The 23,049-nt window shown below is 54.0% G+C and overlaps 1 protein-coding gene and 1 long non-coding RNA gene across 2 annotated transcripts; one reads left to right on the forward strand and one right to left on the reverse strand.

The window, feature by feature from the left end:
* The first annotated feature begins 3,687 nt into the window (after nucleotides 1–3,687).
* On the forward strand, nucleotides 3,688–22,621 carry Trpm5 (transient receptor potential cation channel subfamily M member 5). Its single transcript, XM_028870899.2, has 24 exons — nucleotides 3,688–3,806; nucleotides 4,225–4,405; nucleotides 6,326–6,492; nucleotides 7,159–7,342; nucleotides 8,792–8,856; nucleotides 8,978–9,169; nucleotides 9,446–9,548; nucleotides 10,903–11,021; nucleotides 11,376–11,714; nucleotides 11,780–11,908; nucleotides 12,016–12,139; nucleotides 12,585–12,730; nucleotides 13,182–13,294; nucleotides 13,439–13,531; nucleotides 13,879–14,137; nucleotides 14,781–14,899; nucleotides 15,078–15,210; nucleotides 15,837–16,011; nucleotides 18,688–18,841; nucleotides 19,761–19,942; nucleotides 20,251–20,383; nucleotides 21,178–21,250; nucleotides 21,632–21,698; nucleotides 21,997–22,621. Exons 1-24 carry the CDS (start codon nucleotides 3,690–3,692, stop codon nucleotides 22,083–22,085), a joined length of 3,456 nt encoding a protein of 1,151 aa, XP_028726732.1. The 5' UTR covers nucleotides 3,688–3,689; the 3' UTR covers nucleotides 22,086–22,621.
* LOC119088603 lies at nucleotides 11,860–20,901 on the reverse strand. The gene is made up of 4 exons (XR_005092265.1): nucleotides 20,291–20,901; nucleotides 18,144–18,257; nucleotides 12,076–17,970; nucleotides 11,860–11,945 (listed from the first exon to the last, which is right to left on the reverse strand). It is a non-coding gene; the product is annotated as an uncharacterized LOC119088603 (long non-coding RNA).
* Nucleotides 22,622–23,049: the final 428 nt, after the last annotated feature.

Raw genomic sequence — 23,049 nt, forward strand, 5'->3', positions numbered from 1 at the left:
AAATGCTTGGTGGGGAAAGCAAGGCCTGGCAGTTCTTGAGTGTTGTGTCTGCCTCCCACGGTATCCAGGGGCCCAGACCACTTATCCAGTCTATCCTGAAGCAAGGCAAGGTAACCTGGTTGGCAGGTCCAATACACTGCCCATGGGTGGGGGTGCCTTGTTGAGCCCCATATTGGAAGACTCTATCTAGGGCCTAGTCCTTGGGAAAGAAACACCCAGGGACTCAGGGAGCCCCAGAGAACTCCTCTCCTGGGCCAAAAGAGGCTGTTCATGACCTTCCCATCACAGACTAAGTGAGGAGAAGAGTGGGAGGTCCCATCCTCAGCCCAAAGACCAGAAACAAACATAGCTCCCAAAGCCAGGGTACACATACAGCTTGGGTCACCTCTCTTACTGTATAGTGCATGTCCAGATATGGCTGAGGAAACTCTGTTTCCAATAGTGGAGCTTACTGTGGTGGCATGGTACCCGCATGGACCCTAAGACAGTAACTTTGTCTGGAAACAGTCTTTGCAGATGGGATAGAGGGAAGGTAGGAACCCTGGCCCAGTGATGGGGTCCTTACAGGAAGAGGAGACGGCAGACATGCACAGGCACAATTCTGTGACCACAGAGGCAGGAATTGCAGTCCTGTGGCCACAAACCAAGAGATGCCTGGAACCTCCAGGAACTGAAAGACCAGAGAAGATGTCCTCAGAGTTCTGGGGAAGGCCACAGCCTGTCCATGCCTGGATTTGGGGTTTCTGTCCCTAACACTTCAGGAGTGTGCCTCAGTTAGGTCAGGTCTCCCAGCTTATGGTCCTTGTTCCAGCATACAGGGGCATGCCTGTGACCCCAGCCAGATCCTCACAGGAAAACTATAGGGTGTTTGTTCTGTGGCTGGAAGGGCTTATTCAAATCCTGCCCTCCACAGGCTCTGGGTGTGAGCTCCTGCTGTGGGTGGGGAGTATTTACATTTCCCATAACTGGGGCAGGATGGGCTGCAGGGACCCAAGGAACCAAGGAGCTGTGCCTGGTTACATGAACCAGGTACAAGGGAGGGGACTTGCCTATGGCTATACATTGACCCAAGGAGGCTGCCTTCATACAAGGCCATACACTGGAAAGCCAGGGTGACAAGCCACTCTTGGTCTGGAGGCCCAAAGTGAAGCCTAGGTATCCTAGTCTGCTTTCTGATGCTGTGATAAACACATGTCCAAAAGCAACTTGGGGAAGAACGGGTTTATTTCAGTTTGCCGTTTGCAGTCCATCATGAAGGGAAGTCAGGGCAGGAACTCAAGGCAGGAACGCAGAGGCAGGAACTGAAGCAAAGTCCGTAGAGGAGTACTGCTTACTGGCTTGCTCCTCATGGCTTACTCAGCTGATTTTCTTATAGAACTCAGGACCCCTTGCCCAGGGGTGCTACTGCCTGCAGTGAGCTAGATCCTCCCACATCCATAGTTAATCAAAAAAAAAAAAAATGTCCCATAGACTCGCCTACAGGGCATCTGATGTAGGCATTTTCTCAGTTAAGGTTTTCTCCTCCCAGATAACTTTAGCTTATGTCAAGTTGACAGAAAAATATTAACCAGCACATCAGGTGAGGGAGGCTACAAAAACCCCTGCCACAGCATTTAGAGCAGATCCAAGAAGTTCCTGTCTGCCCAAGCCAGACAGGCTACAGGAGGACCCTTCCCACCTCTGCCACCTCTGAGGGTCCAACCTCCAAATCTTCCCCACACCCACCTTGGGTGAAGAGTCCATCTTAGTCCATGCAACAGCTTAGGATATCCCAATTACGCCTACAGCAACATGAAACAGTGCTCCTGCACTGGAAGCAGTAAGAGTTAGTTTAGTTTATACTGAGCAGATATGAGTGGCTATAGCCAATAAGGCTCCAAAGGACATGTTCCACTCTGGCTGTAGTTACAATAACCTTTGTAGTCACAGGACAAATGACAATAGTAAGCCAAGACATTTATCAAATGCATTGGTGGGAAGACCAGGTAGGTAGGTTACAGCAGCCACGTGGGGGATCTCTGCTGTAGGCCTCAGATGCTCTCTGATGACATGTTTGGCTTTCGGGTTGGTGGAAGTTTAGGGTCTGCTGAGAAGACAGTCTAAAGGTTTTGCCTGGTAGATGGATGCTAGGTCAGACAATAAATGTGGGCAGTAAATGGCTAAAGATAGACCGAGATCACTTGGCCCCTGGCTCCGTAGCGTTTCAGCTTCCACAACCAGGACATTCTAATGAGTCAGTCATCTACAGCATCTTCACCACAGGTAGATTTTAGTTCACATCTGCAAAGATCAAATTTCTATAGCAGGTCTATAGCACAGTACCAGGGGTTAGAGGTCAGATGTATCTCTTGAGGGACATTTTCTTTGGGGGAAGCACCATAACCATGCTGGCTCCAGAGGCATGTGGGAAGGACCTTGGCCTCAGCCCCTGTCCAGGTTTTCCACAGGAGGCCGGGAATAAACCCTCCTTATATCTTATACCACCCTGCCTCCTTCTTTTCAGCCCCCAATATATACAGGCATCTTCCTCCAAAATGTGCAGGATCTGAATGAAGTGCTATCATGCAGGCACCCCAAAGCTGGGCACATGGGACAACCATGCAGATCTGGGAATCATGGTCTACACACATGGGTGTGTAGAGAGCTGTCCCAAGTCAGACAGGCTGTGTTCTTCCTCCCTGGCTGGACACCTGCTTTCAGGAGGGCAGACGTAGGAGCCAAGGCATGATGAGGGCAGGGCCATGCTGTGCCCTAGAGATTTTGGGAAATCACCAGAGAAACACAGGAGACCTATAGGAGACAGATGAATATCGCACAGGCCACTCCACTCAAGTCACTGCAGTCAAGGGTGGAGCTAAGGAGCTTGGTCTGGCCAGGTAGGTGGGTGGGTGGGAGGAGACCTGATCCCCGCCAGGGTGAGAGATGCTGTAGGCAGCCTCTTCATCCTCTGTTTGCCAAGGTGGGAACTTGAAGGGGAAGAGCCTGGTGGGGTCCTGGCTCTGCCTCTGAGGCCAGGGGAGCCAGGACAAGGCTCCCCTCCCTGCCCCCCCACCCGTGTTCTTCCCGTTGCCCTCTTCACCTGCTACCCTGCACAGACTTCCCTTCCTGACTTCCCTTTCTGCCTTCTGTCCCCACCTCCCATTCTAGCCTTCATCTCTGCCTTCCTTCCCTGGCCTCCCCTCCCTGAACTTCCCGGTCCACAAAGGTCCCTCCTTTTCTCTGCTTTGTCCTCCCAGCCCCTTTGCATCTGAACTAGGTCACCTGCCTTCTTACCTACCTACTCAGGTGCAAACCAGGATGTCCTCAAACCTTGTCTGGAGCAGTCTAGGCTGTGGCTCCCTTGGGTTGGAAAACTGAATTCCTTACCTAGTGTTTGGGGCTTTCTAGGACATTCCCTGCAAAAGCCTCTGGAGAACCGTGACAGGCATATTGGAGTCCAGACACCCAGAGTTCGGTAAGTGTGGGGAACAGAGGTAGGCAGGTGGGTTTGCCATGCCCCTGTCCCCAGTGGGGAATGAGCCTGACTCTAATCACAGCTACTGTGAGGAAGGTGGTAGAGCCACGGCAGGTGGGGTCAGCTGGTGGACAGCCACTTCATATCAGCTGGGATAAGTCTTCCTTGTCAAGTGGGGAAGAGGGTGGCTACCCCACTTTCTGGGTTCCATCATCTGTCTCATAGAGAAGCCACCATGCAAACTGCCCAGAGCTCCTGCCCTGGAAGCCCCCCAGATACTGATGATGGGTGGGAGCCAGTCCTATGCCGGGGAGAGATTGACTTCGGAGGGTCCAGGAAGAAGCGAAGCAAGGTAGGGGCAGCCTGCACCTGGGTGACATCCACCATGCCTGGAATCTTCAAGTCTTACTTCCTCCTCAAAGCCCATCACCCTGGGGCCATTCCTTATGATCTGAGTGCAGAGACCCTGACCAGATGGACAAAAGTTGAGAATTGCTTCCTGCCCTTGTGATAATGGGAACCTTGAGGCCCAGGACTCCTGCCTCACCCCCGACTCATGAGGGGAAGATACACTGCAGTGTATCTTGTACCATACAGAGGCCTTACCCCAAGAGGGGTCTAAGGCCTGCCCTCCTATGGCCTGCCCTGTCCCATGCCCAGAATCCTTCAAGAACTCCCTCCAATCTAACATTACCATAGGCCCGGAAGCCCCCACCCCAGTGCTGCCTACCTGTCCCTCGACCCTGAATCCACCTGCCCCCATCCTGCAGTTTGTGAAGGTGCCCAGCAGCGTGGCCCCCTCTATGCTTTTTGAACTCCTGCTCACCGAGTGGCACCTGCCAGCCCCCAACCTGGTGGTGTCCCTGGTGGGTGAGGAGCGGCCTTTTGCTATGAAGTCTTGGCTTCGGGACGTCCTGCGCAAGGGGCTGGTGAAAGCAGCTCAGAGCACAGGTAAGGCTCGCCCTGGGCTGGGCCTGCCTGGCCTGCTGCCCTGCTTGCCACTGGTGGGGGCGGGAGGCATTCCTTGGTGACATTTCTCCTCCTCAGCCCCCTTTGGTGGTGCCTAGGGAGGCCATGGGGGCAGGTCACGGGGATGTGGTGCGGGTGAACTTAAAGGCGGTCGCAAGCTGCTCGGTGGTGTGCAGAAGCTGGTCCTCCCTGAGAGCTATCCGCTCCACTCAGGCCACGGCCTCCCACTGGCATCAGTTCACCAAGGAGCACCTGGGGTGTGTCCCCACACACCACCCTTGGGGAGCACCTGGGGTGTGTCCCCACACACCACCCTTGGGGGGCACCTGGCGACTGGTAGATGTCAGAATCAAATCCCTGGGGCTTTATTTTGAAAACATACGGGTTCAGGGAATGCTCTACTTTCATTTCTGCTGCGATAAATATCCTGACCATAAGCAACTCAGGGAAGAAAAGGGTTCATTTGCCTTACAATTTCCTGTCACAGCTCATCATGTCAGAGACACGAAGGCAGAGAGTTGAGGCAGAGAGTCACATCCCATCCACAGCCAAGAACAGCGAGAATAAACACATCTTTACTTGTTCTCATCAAGCTTTCTCCTTTTATGCAATTCAGCACCTAGGGGATGGTGCCGCCCTCAATGTGAGGGGTCTTCCTACATGACTTAACAACCAAGACAACCCACCACAGACACACCCACCACAGACATACCCACTGGCCAAGCTGATCTAGATTAAGATTCTCTTCCCAGGTGACTCTGGGTTGTGTCAAGTTGATGGTTAGCACCTGAGCAGCACAGGGGTCAGAGAGATGCTCAGCAGTTGAGAGCATGTACTGCTCTTCCAGGAGACTGGAGCTCTGTTCCCAGGACCCAAGTCAGGCAACTTGAAACTGCACATAATTCTAGCTCCAGGGAGATTCAGCACCTCTGGTTTCCTCAGGCAACTTCACTCTTATGCACATACTGAATACACTTACACCATTTTTTTAAAAGATATATTTATTCTTGTATTTTATGTATATACCAGAAGAAGGAATCTGATCCTATTACAGATGGTTGTGAGCCACCATGTGGTTGCTGGGAGTTGAACTCAGGACCTCTGGAAGGGCAGTCAAGTGCTCTTAACCACTGAGCCATCTCTCCAGCCCCACTTACATCACTTAAAAAATAAATTAAAACTGACCAGCACAGGCCGATGTCCCAGTAAAGAGCTGAGATTAGTCTCCAGCACCCATACAGAAAGTTGGGCATGGAGGCTTGTACTTGAAATCCTAACGCAAAGGGAAATAGACAAGAAAATCCCTTGCTTGCTGGCAGGCCAGACTTGCCAAATCAGCGAGTTCCAGGTTGGTCGGAGACGATCTTACACAGACAAGATGAATGGTACCTCTGGCCAGCACATGCGCCCGTCCCCACACAGGTGTTCTGCACACACAAACATACACCCGTCAAGAGGGTTGGAGGTTCTGAGCCTCTCACTGCAGAAGTGATAATAATAAAGGAACAATTTGCAGTCAGATGCAAGTGGGAACTTCGTCATGGAATCCTTTCCCAGAACAGGCTACAGGGCAGCATCTATGACAAATCTTGGGAAAGGTCACTATCTACCCCATGCACATCCTCCCGGAGCCTTAGTCTCCCCATCAGCTTCAAAGTGGTCCCTGTAGCTGGGCATGGTGGTGCATACTGTACTCCTAGTACATGAAACACTGAGGCAGGGAGGGGAATTACTTCAAGTTACAGGCTAGACAACATTAAAAAGACCCTGTCTGGGGGAAGGGGCAAAAAAGCATTTCCCATTACCTGAGTCCCGGGTCTCTGACTGTAGATATGACTAGGGGATGGACTTGGGCCAGCCAGCTGTTAGGACTCCAGGACCTTTCTCTCCCAACTCCCATAGGTGCCTGGATCCTGACGAGCGCCCTCCGTGTAGGCCTGGCCCGCCACGTTGGGCAGGCTGTACGTGATCACTCTCTGGCTAGCACATCCACCAAGGTCCGTGTAGTGGCCATTGGAATGACCTCTCTGGACCGTATCCTTCACCGTCAGCTTCTAGATGGTGTCCAGGTGAGTGACAGGTTCATGGGTCCATGGCTGCTAGGGCTCAGTAAGCTTGGGTAGGTAGAGGAAGCTATGGACAGGCTGAAGGACTATGTTACCTGCATAGGCTCTGAAAGCATTGTGAGGTGGGGGACACGGATAGGCTTCAGTGGGAAGAAAGACATTGTTTCCTCGGGCCTCAGCACTCCCCAGCAGGTGGCAGCATCACTCAGGAATAAGGGTGGCAACCTGCGGCATCCCTCTAGGGAGCTAGACTGATAGCACTCTGGGCCCAGCCTGGCTAGACGGCTGTCCTCAAGTCCTACGAAACCCTGTCCAGGTGGCTTCTGCTCTCTGGTATTTGTTCACATCCCCCACTCTGTGGACTGTGTAAGGCATAACCAATAAGAAGCCCAGGAGGCCCCACTGAGGTGAAGTCTGGACCCCAGCCCAGAAGAGTCTAGAAGGTGGAGCTTGCACAGCCCTGGCCCCAGCTGTTTCCATGGTTCACTCATTCCAGGGAGGCCCCCCGGCCCAGCAGTCCAGCCTCCCTCTGCCTAAGGGGTGGGGACTCTGAGGCCTTGCTGAAGCCTTGCCCAGGGCTCCAGCATGGCGTGCACAGACTAGCAAGGCCCAGCCAAAGCTGCTCCTGAGGTCTCCACCTCCCCATGTCTTCCCAAATACTTGGCACAGGAGGATACCCCCATCCACTACCCTGCAGATGAGGGCAGCATCCAGGGACCACTCTGCCCGCTGGACAACAATCTCTCCCACTTCATCCTGGTGGAGCCGAGCACCCACGGGAGTGGGGACAGACTGGCGGAGCTACGGCTGAGCCTGGAGAAGCACATCTCTCAGCAGAGGACAGGCTATGGGGGTAAGGCTCTCTCCAGCTGCACAGAGCAGCATCTTGGGGACATGGACATGGTGATATGATACACACCAGCAAGAACTTCATGGAGAGTGGGAAAGGGCCTTCCAGGAAGCACCCCCTCCCCCTGCCGCATGCCTGAGCATACAAAGCCTGGGAAGAAGAGCTGTTGGGGTGGGATGGGAGAGTGGCACAGCTGGGCAGAATGGCCCTGGCTAGGCAGCCACCTCCTGGCCAGATAGCAAGGCAGCTGCCACTGTTTTAATTGGCATTGTTCTAGCTGCAGACTCTGCTAGCCAATAAGCCTTCCAAGAGGCACAGTCCCCTCCACTGCCACCAGGGAGCAGAAATGCCTGAAGCAATGGGTACAACTGTGGCTAGTGAAGGGCATATAAGAGAGATGGACTGGGAAAATATTAACAGACAAACAATATTTATAAACTACTATATCATTGCTTAGACCATGTGTGAATAATATATTAACAAAGAACCATGCAATTCTTTGGTGAAGCCAGTCCACGTTAACAGTGGAAACAGACTGTGTGTCTGACACCACAAAGGTATCACATAGGACCCCGGCAGCATGGGGCTGCTCCCACCAGCTACTATCCCTTTGTTGGCCCAGTGTGTCTCTTGTGATGCAGAGCGACTCTGTCCTATGCTGGTAGAGTGGCTATCTAGCCATAGCATGGCTGCCCTTGGGATGTGGTGGGTGCCACAAGGCTTCATTTCTCTCAAGTTCCTTTGTACTTACTTGTCACATGCCAGCCCTGGACAGTACAGACATACAGTTAAAGTGTTGAGCCTCAGGGATTTGGTACAATGCCTTGGTTCACCCTTGGTTTGAAAGAGAGAGGGGAAAAAGCCACCATGGGCTGGGGATGTAGCTCAGTTAGTAGAGTGCTTGGCTGTTGCACACAAAGCTCTGGGTTCAATCCGAAGCATGGAATAAACCAGGCACTCTGACACATGCCTATAATCCCAGCACTCTGGAGATGAAAGCAGAGGGACCATCCTAAACTACATTTCAAAACCAAGTCCAGACTGGGCTCCGTCAGACCCTGTTGTTTTGTTTTGTTTAAAAAAAAAAAAAAAAAAAAAAAAAGGAAGGAAGAGCCAGGTGGTAATAGTACATGCCTTTAATCCCAGCACTTGGAAAGCAGAGGCAGGCAAATCTCTGTGAGTTCAAGGCCAGCCTGGTCTACAAGGCGAGTTCCAGAACAGCCAGGACTGTTACACAGAGAAACCCTGTCTCAAAAAACAAAACAAAACAAAAAACAAGAAAAAAAAAGGGGGGGGGGGAAGGAAGCTTTTTGGCAGGGTGTGTCAGAAACATGGTAGCTGGGGTGGGGGGGGAGGGGTCCGAAGTTGGGGGTGGTTGCCCCATCTAATGAGGAGGACCTGAGTTTCTGACTTTCTGAGCATCAAGTGGCCTCATGGCTGCTATGCCCACAGGCACCAGCAACATCCAGATACCTGTCCTTTGCCTGCTGGTCAACGGTGACCCCAGAACCCTGGAGGTAAAGGCAGGGGGGAGGAAAGCCTGACTGGAGCCAGGGAGGATGTGGTGGTTTCCCAGGGTGATGTGAAGGACTGAGGCACTTCTTAAATATGCATCTGAATGTCACTCTGCCTCCCCAGAGGATCTCCAGGGCAGTGGAGCAGGCTGCCCCGTGGCTGATCCTGGCAGGTTCTGGGGGCATCGCTGATGTGCTTGCTGCCCTGGTGAGCCAGCCTCATCTCCTGGTGCCCCAGGTGGCTGAGAAGCAGTTCAGAGAGAAATTCCCCGGCGAGTGTTTCTCTTGGGAAGCCATTGTGCACTGGACGGAGCTGGTGCGTGCTGCTGGGGGCTGCGATGGGCATTTGCTGCCTCTGTTCTCCTAGCAACCCCCGGGTGGGGATGTTCTTGAAAGCCCTGCCTATGCCCTCTCTTCCCATCCCATCTTGGAATTATCTGGGTCCTTGTGCCACAGTGAGACCAGGCAGCCAGCCAGCCCGTGAGGCTGTGGGTGCTCCTGAGCTTGGCTTGTGGGTCAGTGGTGACAGGGTGGCTCATCTGAGGACCTTTCCAGGCTCCATTCAGACCTCAAGGCTTCTTCCTGGTCTTAGCTACAGAACATTGCTGCACACCCCCACCTACTCACTGTGTACGACTTCGAGCAGGAGGGTTCCGAGGACCTGGACACTGTCATCCTCAAGGCGCTTGTGAAAGGTGAGCCAAGTAGACCTGCCTTCAGAGGCAGCAGGATTCAGCAGTGTTCACAGTGGATGCCTGTCAGACCTTCCCAGGTAGGAAAGATGACTCACAAATTCTTGAGTCCTTTCTATCAGGGGCTTAGAATCTAGCCTCAGGGCATTGTAACCAGCACTCATTCTGGAATGTTTCTATTACTCCCTCCCAAAAAGCCCTAGCAACTTCACCTTGTCCCCAGGTCCTGGTCCCCTACCTGCTTTTTGTCTATGGATGTGAGCTTTGGGGCCACTGTACATGAACGGAATTACAACGTATATTGTTTGTACCCAGTTTTCCTCATAAAGCGCAATGTCCCACAGACCCATCCCCATGGCAGCCGGAGCCAGGAAGTCCTGACTTTCCAAGGCTGAGTTCTAACATTTACTGTGTAGATATACTGTGGGTCTGTCCACTTGGACACTGATAGAGATGTTGGATTTCAACCCAGGCTTGTTGGGGCAGTGGGGCTGGCCTAGAACACAGGCTGGAAGCTGGGAGAGGCAGTGTTGGGGAAAGGGTGGGGCATACCTGAGTAAGGGGCCACTCCAAGAGGACCTGGGGCACCTGGGGGTGAGGATGTGGCTCAATTGGTACAATGTTTGAGCAGGGTGATGATAGCTCATGCCTTTAATCCCAGCACTTGGGAAGCAGAGGCAGGCAGATCTCTGTGAGTCCCAGGCCAGGCTGGTCTACAGAGTGAGGTCCAGGACAGCAAGGGATACACAGTGAAACCCTGTCTCAAAAAGAAAAAAAGTTTGCCTAGCATATACAAGGCCCTAGGTTCAATTTCAGCACCACATAAATCAGATGTGGTAGCTTACACTTGGTAGGCAGGAGGATCAGCAGTTCAAGGTCATCTTTGGCTATATAGCAAGTTCAAGGTCAGTCCGGTCTACAAAAGGGCAGCTCTGAATTTAGCCATTCCCCTTCACAAGACAGTGAGGCCCAGGGAGCCATATACAGGACCACATGTGGCTTTCAGTGAGCCACAGTCTCATGGAGGCAAAAGCCTGGTGCTCTTAATTCTGGGGTTTAGGGGTAACTGTGACCTCCAGTGAAAGTGTGCAGCCATCCCCAGGGAAGAAATGTGCCTGCATGGGAATGTACCACCCTGCCCCGCTCGTGGGCAAGGAAATGTTGGCCAAGGTGCTATAATACTGAAAACATGCTTCTGCCTCACGAGACTCTATCTAGGGGGTTGTGGGCTGTCGTCCCTGAGTGTTAAGTCCTGTGCCTTTTGCTGCTGTTCAGAAGCAGCTGCCAATCCCCATCAAGTCCTTACAGAGTTCCAATCCCTCCCCTCCATCTCTGTGGGACTCACTCCCACCCACAGCCTGCAAGAGCCACAGCCAAGAGGCCCAAGACTACCTAGATGAGCTCAAGCTGGCTGTGGCCTGGGACCGTGTGGACATTGCCAAGAGCGAGATCTTCAGTGGAGACGTGGAATGGAAGGTGCCCCCCCTACCCAGAACTGATTTGGGAACACCAGGCAGGGAATGCACTAAGGCCTGAGGACATGGGGGTCTCAGAGGTATCATCTGGGCCCACTCTGCCCCAGCTGTTGCCCTGAGGAGACCAAAATGATGCTAGGGAACCCCCAAAGTCCAGACTGGGGTGTGGGAGTCCTGACACTCTTATTGTCAACTCATCAGACCTTTCCTATTCCCAGCTCCTGAGGCCAGCATACTCTGCTAACCCATGCCTGCCCCAGCTTTAGGGTACAGGTTGGGGTGCCCAGGGGAGGATGTCCAGTTCCTCTTCCTCCCTCTTACTGTGCTGATCTCCTCCCCTACCGGGTGAATCTAGTCCTGCGATCTGGAAGAGGTGATGACTGATGCCCTAGTGAGCAACAAGCCTGACTTCGTGCGCCTCTTTGTGGACAGCGGTGCTGACATGGCCGAGTTCTTGACCTATGGGCGGCTGCAGCAGCTTTACCACTCTGTGTCCCCCAAGAGCCTCCTCTTTGAACTGCTACAGCGTAAGCATGAGGAGGGCCGGCTGACACTGGCTGGCTTGGGTGCTCAGCAGGCCCGGGAGCTGCCTGTTGGACTGCCCGCTTTCTCACTCCATGAGGTCTCCCGTGTACTCAAGGATTTCCTGCACGATGCCTGCCGTGGCTTCTACCAGGATGGGCGCAGGTTGGAGGTGAGTAGAGCTAAGTTGGGCCAGGGTGTGCTGGGAAGGCTGGATGTTGATGCCCTGTTCTGCAGGAGAGGCGGCCCACAGGCCAGAAGTGGCTACCAGACCTCAATCGGAAGAGTGAGGACCCTTGGAGGGACCTGTTCCTCTGGGCTGTGCTACAGAACCGTTATGAGATGGCCACATACTTCTGGGCCATGGTGAGCAGCCACCTCAGTCCACAGCTCCCTTGACATCCTAAGAAGCAGATTGGGAAATATTGGGACAGTTGGGCCACCTTCTAAGACCCTGTCTCTCCATCTTCCAGGGCCAGGAGGGTGTGGCTGCTGCTCTGGCTGCCTGCAAGATCATAAAGGAAATGTCTCACCTGGAGAAAGAAGCGGAGGTGGCCCGCACCATGCGTGAGGCCAAGTATGAACAGCTGGCCCTGGGTAAGTGACAGGTCGAAGGTCTCTGTTCCTGCTCCCCTGTAGACAAGGGATTAGCTGTCTTCAGCAAGTGGCTCAGGGTGACCCCCATGGCCTCCAGTGTAGAGCAGAACTCAGGGCAGTTCCTTCTGGGGGTGGAGGTTAGTCAAAAAGTCCTACAGGGAGGTGGAGATGTTACAGTACATGATAGTCATGTACTGGTCCCTACCACAGAGTGGAAGCCCTTTGTGTCAATTGAGGCCTTCACAGTACTAAGAGGGAAGGGGAAGGGCCAGAGAAGGTCAGAGGTTGGGAAGGGCCCTGGGGCCAGGCAGGAACTCTCAGGGGCCCTGTAGCATGGGAGGCCTGGCTGGACCTTAGAAAGCAGATGCAGGATGTATGCTGCAGAGGACGGGGACCCAGGAACCAGGCTTCAGCACCCCATCCTAGCAGCTGGCTTCGTGCACAGATCTTTTCTCTGAGTGCTACAGCAACAGTGAGGACCGTGCCTTTGCCCTGCTGGTGCGCAGGAACCACAGCTGGAGCAGGACCACTTGCTTGCACCTGGCCACTGAAGCTGATGCCAAGGCCTTCTTTGCCCATGATGGTGTGCAAGTGAGTGGCTGATCGGCCTAAGGATGGATGGCTTGAGGATAAGAAGGGTTGGCAGGGTCCAGGTTACCCACCCAGGACACTGAGGTATCTCAGCTAATAATGTCCCAGTCTACAGCTTCCAGCCCATGCCCAAGCTACATAGGGGAGGGACCAGGAAGAGTGGCTGGGTTCCAGCTTCCTTCATCAGGGATGCTTTTCTAGCTTGGTTCTTAGACCCAGCAACACCTGTTCTCAGTTTGGTTGTCCTTAACCCCAACCCCTAATTCTGTTCCTGAAAGGTTACAATAGTGGCTCATTTAATAGAGTGTACAGCATGCATGAAGCCCTGGGTTCAATCCCCAGAACTGAATAAATCAGCTGCAGTGGTCCGTGACAACAATCCCATCACTAGGGAGGTGGAAACAGGAGGATCAGGAGTGATAGGCATCTGGAACATGTGACTTTATTCTAGGCATTCCTGACCAAGATCTGGTGGGGAGACATGGCCACAGGCACGCCCATCCTACGGCTGCTGGGTGCCTTCACCTGCCCAGCGCTCATCTATACCAACCTCATCACCTTCAGGTTGGTTTATGCAGGTGCCAGAGTCTCTCACTGTTCCCACTTCTCATAGCCCAATGTCCAGTTGACTATGTGAGTCCTCCTTCTTCTCGGTGGGCCTAGTACTTCCTTCTCTGTGTGCTTCGGCTATCCTTCCCTGTGTTGCAGTGAGGATGTCCCGCAGAGGATGGACCTGGAAGATCTGCAGGAGCTGGACAGCTTGGATGTGGAAAAGAGCTTCCTGTGCAACCAGGGCGGCCAGTAAGGGGTGGCAGGGTGGTGAAATGCATAGAGGGGGCCAGGAAGGATGGAGTGAGGAAAGATAGGAGGAGCAAGGAAAGTGGGGAAGACAGAATGGGCCCAGAAAGACAGAGGGTAGGAAAAATGGAGGGGACTATAGAAGGGACAGAGTGAGGCCCAGAATGATAGAGAAGGCTGGGGAGCATGAAGTTTAAAAAGAATGGAGGAGGCTGGGAAGGATGGAGAGAGTAAGGACTACCACTCAGCAGTGGCCAGTGGATAGACACAGGTAGACAGAGGCAGGCTCCCTTGCGGGTACCGTGGTTAGGTGCCTCTTCACCATGGTGACCTCCTCCATACCCACACAGATTGGAGAAGCTGACAGAGACACCAAGGGCTCCAGGCGATCTAGGCCCACAGGCCGCCTTCCTGCTCACACGGTGGAGGAAGTTCTGGGGAGCTCCTGTGACTGTGTTCCTGGGGAATGTGGTCATGTACTTTGCATTCCTCTTCCTGTTCACCTATGTCCTGCTGGTAGACTTCAAGCCACCTCCCCAGGGGCCATCTGGGTCTGAGGTTACCCTCTATTTCTGGGTGTTCACACTGGTCCTGGAGGAAATCCGACAGGTCAGTGGACAGCATGGCCTACTCCTGGGCTCTGCAGCTCAGGCTATGTTAGATGTAGCTCCAGGTGGGGCCTGCTCTGGAAGGCGGGGGGGCTAAGACTTTTCATCTATAGAACAAGACCACTGTGTGGCCTTCTTGTCAACCCAGTCTACTGCATCATGGCCCTGGTCACAGACTGAGCCCCAATCCCAGCTCCAGACCAAGCCCTTATCTTGATCAAGGGTCATCACAGAGTCTTGATGTTGGTCACAGTCAGAGCCCTGATCACGATCACAAACAGAGCTGATTTCAGCTCCATCCTGAGCTTCAATCCCTGTTCCAGCTTGGTCATGATCATGATTCCCTAGTCAGAGTCTGAACCCTGACCTGAGTCACTGGCTAAGTCCAGACATGCAATGTAAATTGACCCTGAGTTTTAGTCACAGACAGTCCTGACTCCAGATTCAGCTTGACCTCACTTTTTGTCCCAGACTTAGTCCTGAAATCTCTTCAACTGATACTCCCAGTCCTAGCCATACACGGGGTCCTAGTCACCAATTAGTTCTGATCAGCTTGACAAACTGAGCCCTGACACATGCAGATTCTACCCTGGTCTCAGCAAGGTGGACCTGGCTGCTATAACCAGACTTCCTCCCTCTGTCAGGGCTTCTTTACAGATGAGGACACACACTTGGTGAAGAAGTTCACTCTGTATGTAGAGGACAACTGGAACAAGTGTGACATGGTGGCCATCTTCCTGTTCATTGTTGGTGTCACCTGTAGGTCTGTAGCCTCAGACGGGCTGGTGGGCAGGCCCTAGGGGACCCACTCAGCTCTCTGAAATCCTAGCATGGTCCTGGAACCTGCCTTTTGGCCATTTAGCTAGCATACTGTGTCTTGGGGAAAGCCTCTGGCCCTCTGTGGGTACCAACAGCCCTACCCAGCCTTTGTCTCTCTCCAGGATGCTGCCCTCGGTGTTTGAGGCTGGACGCACTGTTCTGGCCATTGATTTCATGGTGTTCACACTTCGGCTCATCCACATCTTTGCCATTCACAAGCAGCTGGGTCCTAAGATCATCATTGTAGAGCGGATGGTGGGTCTGTGGGACCCTGACCCCTGAGGGGGGTGAGGCACTGGGCCCCCAGCCTTGGATAGATGGGGCATTTTGACCCAGTGGATGGTGAGTCCTCGGGACCCTAAACCTATTGAGGGTGAGTCCCCTGGGACCCCAGTTCTGGATAGCTGAGGAGCCCAAAAGAACACTGACTCGAATGGTAAGGGCCCTGGACTTTAACTCTGGATGAGAGTGAGCTACCACTGTGTCCAACTAAAGGGGTGACCCCTATACCTCCAGGTTTGGGTAGATAGGACCCTAGCCCTGGGTGGAGGTGAGCCCCCAGAACCCTAACTTATGTTAGGGGTGAGCCCCCTTGGACCTTGACCTTGAGTGGTGATGAGCCCTGTGATATCCCAACCCTGGTAGTGGTGAGAATCCTGGGACTTTCAACCCTGGATGGGGGTAAGTACTGAAACCCCAACCAAGGTGGTGGTGAGAACCCTGACACCCTAATCCTTGGCTGAGGTGAGAACCCAGGAACTCCAGCCCTAGGTGAGGGTAAGCTCTCTGGACTCCCATACGGAGGAAAATGAGCCCCTCTGACTCCTTGAGGTGAGTTCCCATCCAGTCCATCCGTGACTGTGACCCTCATCCCCCTGCAGATGAAGGATGTCTTCTTCTTCCTCTTTTTCCTGAGCGTGTGGCTTGTGGCCTACGGTGTGACGACTCAGGCCCTGCTGCACCCCCACGATGGCCGTCTGGAGTGGATTTTCCGCCGTGTGCTCTACCGGCCTTACCTGCAGATCTTTGGGCAAATCCCTCTGGACGAGATTGATGGTTTGTGTTGAGCCAGGAAGGTGGGCTGGTGGGCTGGTGGGCTCCAGGATATGTGGTCTCATTTCTGTGTCACCAAGGCCCTGGCTGGAAATGCCTGAGACAATGACATCCTAAGTCTAGGCCACAGGCTGGGATCCAGAAGCAGGGCAAGACACAAGTGGCCATGGAGCCCTCATCTTTCCCCTGACTGGAAAGTAGGCCATAGAGATGCCAAATAGCCAGAGCTGGATTTCTGTCTGAGGGGGTCTAGGGCTGGGCTGGCCCTTGAGGGGGTCTTGTGAGGGGCAGAGGACGGGCAGACACTACGAGCACAGCATGAAGAACCCAGGCCACCCTGGCTATTCCACGTTGCTTCTTCACCTGGCTGCAGTTTCCCTGTGGTCCATCTGCTCACCATTTCCAACTGGACCTTGCTTTCATTAAGGATCCATCCAACTTGTGTGTGTTGCCTGTTGGTGTCAATGGTGTGTGGCTTATCTATAATCATGGGTGTCCCCTCAAGCTAGGCCCTGCACCTGTCTAGGGCTGATGGAGATCCTAGGACTGCATGACAAGTGGGTGCAGCTGGGAACTTACAGCAGGGGGCCTGTGGGTGGTGGAGGAATGAAAAACCTGGAGCCAGAATGGGGACCTGTGAAGACCTAAGATGGCTAAGATTGGGCAAACAGAGGGATCCGGCTCATCAGACAGATAAAGGGGCCTAGAGAGTCGGGGCTCAGGACAGCAGCTCCACATGGCACTATTGAGCATGCACAGGCTTAGAGATGGGGTGCAGATTGAGGCATAAGGGTCAGTGTTCATGCTAGTGTCAAGGGATTTAGGGTTATCCAACTGTGGGGCCATGCAGCTTGGATAGTCAGTAGAGACCTGACCCTAGCCATCCTGGGGGAGGCCAATAATGAGGCCAGGTCAGCAATCATGACGCTCAATGAATATTTGTCAATAGAGGACAGTAAGACTGGAGCAAGTCCAGGCCTCCAGGAACAGAAGGGCTGGAAATTAACTTCTAATTGGGGTGTTTCCAAGCCATACCCTAGGTTGTTTTTTTCTCCCCACCCCAGTGCCTTCGGTGTTTGCTCAACCTGAGACATCGCTTTTCTAGGCCATTAGCTTAAGCAGATATTGCCTGCCTCTTCCCTCCCCCCTCACCATATGGCCTCATGGCCCCAATCCCTGGGGGCAGGAAGAGGAAGTTGAATGTCTCAGCCCAGCAGCTCTGGGGTCTCAGTTCCCTAGTAGCTATAACTCTGGTCTCTCTTCCACAGGCATTGGGGAAGAGGTTCAGGCCACTGGCAGCCTAGAAGGGCAGTGGGATAGAAAGTCCTCAGTCTAGGCACGGAGGCCACTGCAGGGTCAGCAGAACCACTGGGGATGTGGCAGGCCTAGCGAGTCATGGAACAGTCTTGCCAACCCCCTCACTAGGTTCGTCAGTGCCCTTCCCCTCACACTGTGTCTACTGTGCTGACAGCGGACTGGTATTCTCTAACATGCCTGTGCTCAGAGGGAAACTAAGGCCTGGGTAATTCTGGCCCAGTTTTTGGAGTAAAGAGACACGGAAGTCCTTCTCTTCACTTCCTTTCCCTCCCCTTCCATTCCCTCCACACCACACTTGCCCGTCCTTCCACCGAGCTCTGGGCTCCAGGGCCAAATTTGCATTCAACTAGGCCGTGTGGGCCTTCTCAGACCTCAGGCAGGTGTAGATTTACGGCTTCACAAAGGAGGGCTTGGCCACCCATCTGGGGCACCAAGAGGAGAGAAGAGAGTGGGGGAACAACATTAGGAGCAGATTCATAGGCTGGGGGGCGGGGGTGGCTGCTAATGCAGCCTTGGACGGGACAGGATGGGATCTGGCACTCTCAGATGGCTGACGCACCCCTCCATACAATACAACACTCCATTACTCACCCGTGGGTTGACCAATCAGAATAACTCACTGGGATCGCAAGGCAGGAATTTGTCCTAGAAAGGGAGACAGGGTCAGAGAAACACCAGTACACACAGGTAGACCTTGAAAGTCCCATATACCAAAAATGCACCCCAAGCAGCCTCCCTAGAGTATCACTTGTAACACAGAGATCCGGAAGAACAGGAATAGGAAATGTACACATGCGCATATGTTCACACCTACTTACACGACAGTCATGCCCCAGCACACAGCCTGGAGAAGACAGGGATGGAATCAGGAGTCAGGATGGCAACCTCAGCCTGTGCTGCCTGGCAGGCTTGGCCAGGTGTAGCCAGGGGACCTGCAGGGGAGAAGCATAAATGAAGGAGCTGACGGCTCAAAGGGGCTAGTGTTGTGGCCCAGAGCGCTTGGGGGGATGCCCAGGGCCTTGGAAACTCCCAGAGTGGGCATAGATGTCTAGAAGGCAGCAGCCTCACTCTCAACTGGGAGCCCTGGGTGGGAAAGGCATGGGCAGTAAGCCTTTCTGGGGTAGGTGGAGGAATTGTTCCATGCAATGGCAGACAGAAGTGGGTTCCAGGACTCTTTTTGCCTCCATGGCCTGTGACCTTTCCTGGAATCCCAGCAGAGAGGGCAGATGATAAGGAGTCCACCTGCTGGCTTCCACAATGGGACTTTTGGTACTTTGTGGTTCACATGGCCAGCCCCATGTGAGCCTGATTGCCTCAGCTGGAACCACACTCCCAGTCTGAAGACGTCTGCTTGCCTTGCAGAGGCCCGTGTGAACTGTTCCCTTCACCCTCTACTGCTGGAAAGCTCGGCTGCCTGCCCCAATCTCTATGCCAACTGGGTGGTCATTCTCCTGCTGGTCACCTTCCTGCTGGTCACTAATGTGCTACTTATGAACCTGCTGATCGCCATGTTCAGGTACCCTCCTCCTCTCCTGGCCACCCGCCCTCACTACATCCACGCTCCCTCCTCTCAGTGGGGCTGGTTTCAGGGTGCCGGCAGAGATAGGACCTATGTCCCTAGTAGAAAGGACCTAGTCCCTTTCACTGCTGTGTCCATTGGGCTGGCTCGGCAGTAGGGAGCCAACACCCCAGGTTTCAGGCTCATGTTTAGCTAATGTCTATCCTGCTAGGAAGGAGGGTGAGCCTACAGGGCTGGGAGCTCAGGACTGTGTAAAAACCTGCAGGGAGTATGCCTCCACTGCAGAACCCCTGAGTCTGTGACTGAGGACTGCTGGGTCCCTGTCTTAGTCTCTCTTCCACTGCTGTGATAAAACTGCCTGAAAGCGACTTAGGGGAAGGCACAGTTTATTTCACCTTACATGCCCAGATCACAGTCCATCCCTGAGGGAAGTTGGGGCAGGAGTTCAAAGCAGGAACCACAGAGGAATGCTGTTTGCTGGCTCACTCAGGCTCGTGTTTAGCTAGACATAGCCCTAGACCTCTTGCACAAGGGATGGTGCGGCCCACAATGGGTTGGGCCCTCCTCCAACAATTAATAGTCAATATAATCCCCGCCCCAGGCATGCTCACGGGACAATTTGATCTTGGCAGTCCTTCACTTGTGGTTCTCAGGTGACTGTAGACCGTCAAGGTGACAGTTAAGGCTAACTATGTTAGCCTCCATCTCTGAAAGGGCTCCTAGGACAGGCCAGCTGCCCCCTGGATGCAATGGAGGATGGCATATAGGGTGTGGGAGGTGGAGGGGTGAGAGAAGGGAAGTGGGATACAGGATGGGGTGGCATCTGGCATGGGAGGTGGTGCCGGGTTGAGGTAGCATGCTTCTACGAGCAGGGAGAGCAGCTTATGAGGCAAGGGTTTGGCCATGTATCCTGTAGCTACACATTCCAAGTGGTCCAGGGCAATGCCGACATGTTCTGGAAGTTTCAGCGCTACCACCTCATTGTTGAATACCATGGGCGACCGGCCCTGGCCCCGCCCTTCATCCTGCTCAGCCACCTGAGTCTGGTGCTCAAGAGGGTCTTCAGGAAAGAAGTCCAGCACAAGCGTCAGCACCTGGGTGAGGCCACAGGCTGGATGGATGCCCCTGCTCCCAAGGGTCCTAGCTGCCAGAGAAGACTCACAGAAGGGACTGGGGTTTCTCATCTAGGCTCTGTCCAGGCTAGCCAAAGCCCCAGGCCCCCTGTACTAGACAGCTACAGGGCCATCCTGTCTTCTTGCAGCCCCAGATCCCTCCATGGGGCTTATTTCTGCCATCTGCACTATGCCCTGCCTGGCGGCATCTGCCCCAATCCCTTGCCACAGCCTGGGCCTGGGCTCTGCCCTAGGGGCCCACACAAGGCTTGCTGCTGTCTCCTACCTTGCCAGAAAGAGACTTGCCTGACCCCTTGGACCAGAAGATCATTACCTGGGAAACAGTTCAGAAGGAGAACTTCATGAGTGCCATGGAGAAACGGAGGAGGGACAGCGAGGGGGAGGTGCTGAGGAAAACAGCACACAGGTGGGGCAGCCTGTGGGACCCCAGACGGTGGGCACAGGGGGCTCAGGCTGGCAGGTGCCATCATTCCCGTTCATGGGCTGTCCAGAGATGTAGAAAGTGGCCTGCTTGGAGGCAGGTGGACTCAGATGCAGTGGGGCTGGGTTGTCCTTAGTCAGCTGGGTGTTATGAGGGGAAATAAGTCTGGGAGGGGCTCCCCAGTGCAAGCATGTGGAGGTGGGGAAATATCTAGCTTTTTCAGTAATGGGTGGGGTTTTCTGAACTGCCTTAAGGCTGGGTGAAACTCCTTAGTGACAGTAATAGGACCTCTGAGCTGGGGAAACATGGCTGGGTCACGAGACCCAGCACTCCAGCCTCTTGCTCCAGGGGGAGTGTGTGTGTGTGTGTGTGTGTGTGTGTGTGTGTGTGTGTGTGTGTGTAAAGCCTATAATTAGGCATTATTAGTCCCATTTCTGCAATGGGACTCTCTCCTCATCCTCTCTCAAGTCGGAAGATCACCCCCAGTCGATGCTAGGTGGTGGAGGGGCTGTTCCTTAACGCTTATGGGGACTACCTACTTTTTCTCCTCTTGCTACGTGGTCTATCCCAAGCAGGGACAGGACCTCAATCTCTGGGAGGGTAGGTAGAGTAGTGTTCCACATCCATAGACAGGCCCCAGATCAAGACTGGAAGGAGAGTAGAACAAGAAGAGGCCACAGCTGACTGAGGTCCTGAGAAAGCAGTTAGGGCAGGCAGGCAGGCTCCCCCTTGTGGCCTGTCATGGAGGTGCCACATCTGCGGCCGGCTCTGCTTTCCAGAGTGGACTTGATTGCCAAATACATCACCGGGCTGAGAGAGCAAGAAAAGAGGATCCAGTGTCTGGAATCACAGGCAAGCCAGCAACCCACTGTCCATTCTTCTTCCTGAGGTGGGGCCATCCTTCTGGTCCTATGGGAACTACCGCAGCCCTGTACTAGCATCCTGATGGGCAGCATTAGGGCCTGGACAGAGCGGAGGGGAGACCTCAGGGCCAAAGCATATGTTGGCCTATGCTTGTCCGTGCCCCAAGTCACTTTAGAGACCCATTGTTCTTCTAGAACTGGTCCAACAAAACCTAGGTTCACCACCACATCCTGTCACCATCCCTTATGTGCCATGGGGGAACCTGGTCCAGAGTGAGGAGTTCTGGGGCAGCAGTAGCCCTGGCAGGAGGGGAGACATACGGGAGGGACCCTGTGCCCAAAGTCCAGCACCTCCCTTGGCTCCTTCCAGGCCAACTACTGTATGCTCCTCCTGTCCTCCATGGCTGACACAGTGGCTCCAGGTGGCACCCACTCGAGTAAGTGTTGTTCAGGCCATGGGAAAGAGGGGGGCAGGGGCTCCTCCTCATTCACTGGATTAGGGCAAGAGCAAGGCTGTAGGCTGTGCATCAGGTCCGGCCTTTCCCATCTGTGCTGGAGGTGCCTGCTGCCCTTGCAGGCCACTGCTCCTGAGGCACACAGGTGCCTAGCAGGTCCTCCTGCACAGAGGCCTTATCACTTTCCATGGCCTGGCCCTTGTCTCTCTGCTGCCTTGTCCTTCCCTGCCCCAGCTGGGCCTCCATAGCTGAGGGTCCTTTCTCCCTTCCTTGCTCCCAGGCTCCCAGAACTGTGGTCGCAGGAGTCAGCCAGCCTCTACTAGGGACAGGGAGTACCCAGAGGCTGGCTTGCCACCCTCAGACACCTGACATGGAGGGACCACCTGTCCTAGAGCCCCAGACCTTGCCATCCTGGGCTTCTGCGACACATCAACCTTCCCCTACTCCCAGCAACCCCCAGGAATGGTCTTCTAGGCCTTGCCACAGACCACTTCTTGGACATCCCTCCCAGTGAAAATGAAACTCATGTCTCCTGGCACCTATCTGGGAGCCCCAGCGGCGTCCTCTCCAGTAGGGAAGTTCTTTCAGTCCTACCTAGAGCTCTCACTGGCTTGGACTGGACAGCAGGAACTAGCCAAGTCCTACACAGGACACCATCTGCCCAGGCTGAACTACTTGGGTCTAGGCCTCCATCCTACCCTGAGTTCCTAAGAAACACTAGTTCCTCTTAAACACTAGTGGTTTCTTTCTGCCCTCAAAGATCCACTCTTTATCAGCTGACCAGCTTCTAGAGGGCTGGTAACCGTCAGTCCCCCCGTCCCCACTTCTGCCCCCACAGAATTATCTGTGAAACCACTGACAATAACCCCAAGATACCGTTCAAAGGTACCCTACGCTACTATAAACCCTGCAGGCCATTTCGACTCCGCTGCACCGGACCACAGGGATGGCTGAACATGCATGGCAAACACCTGGGGAGCATGGAGTTACCTGACCTATTGAATGACATCTCGGTTGCTTCCATTGCTCCTCAAATTATGACCATCCAGGCTGATCCCTCCATTTTGGGGGACACTCAAGCCCTGGAATGGGGACTACAGAGGCTAGGACAGACCTGGTACTTAGCAGGCCAGGCTAGCTAGCTTGGTCCAAGACCTTGGCTTCCACATGAAGTACTCACTCATGTGTCTTCCCCGCACCCTTCTTTTCCTCCTGGGCTTAGCTTCGGCTAAATGACCTAGCATCAATCTATAGTATCAGTGGGGTCCTACACAGAGGTCACAAGTCCTGAAGATGGACACCCAGGACACCAGTTCTATCTTTAGTTTGGGTG

This window comes from Peromyscus leucopus, chromosome 1 (genome assembly GCF_004664715.2).
Source record: "Peromyscus leucopus breed LL Stock chromosome 1, UCI_PerLeu_2.1, whole genome shotgun sequence".
Taxonomy (NCBI): domain Eukaryota; kingdom Metazoa; phylum Chordata; class Mammalia; order Rodentia; family Cricetidae; genus Peromyscus; species Peromyscus leucopus.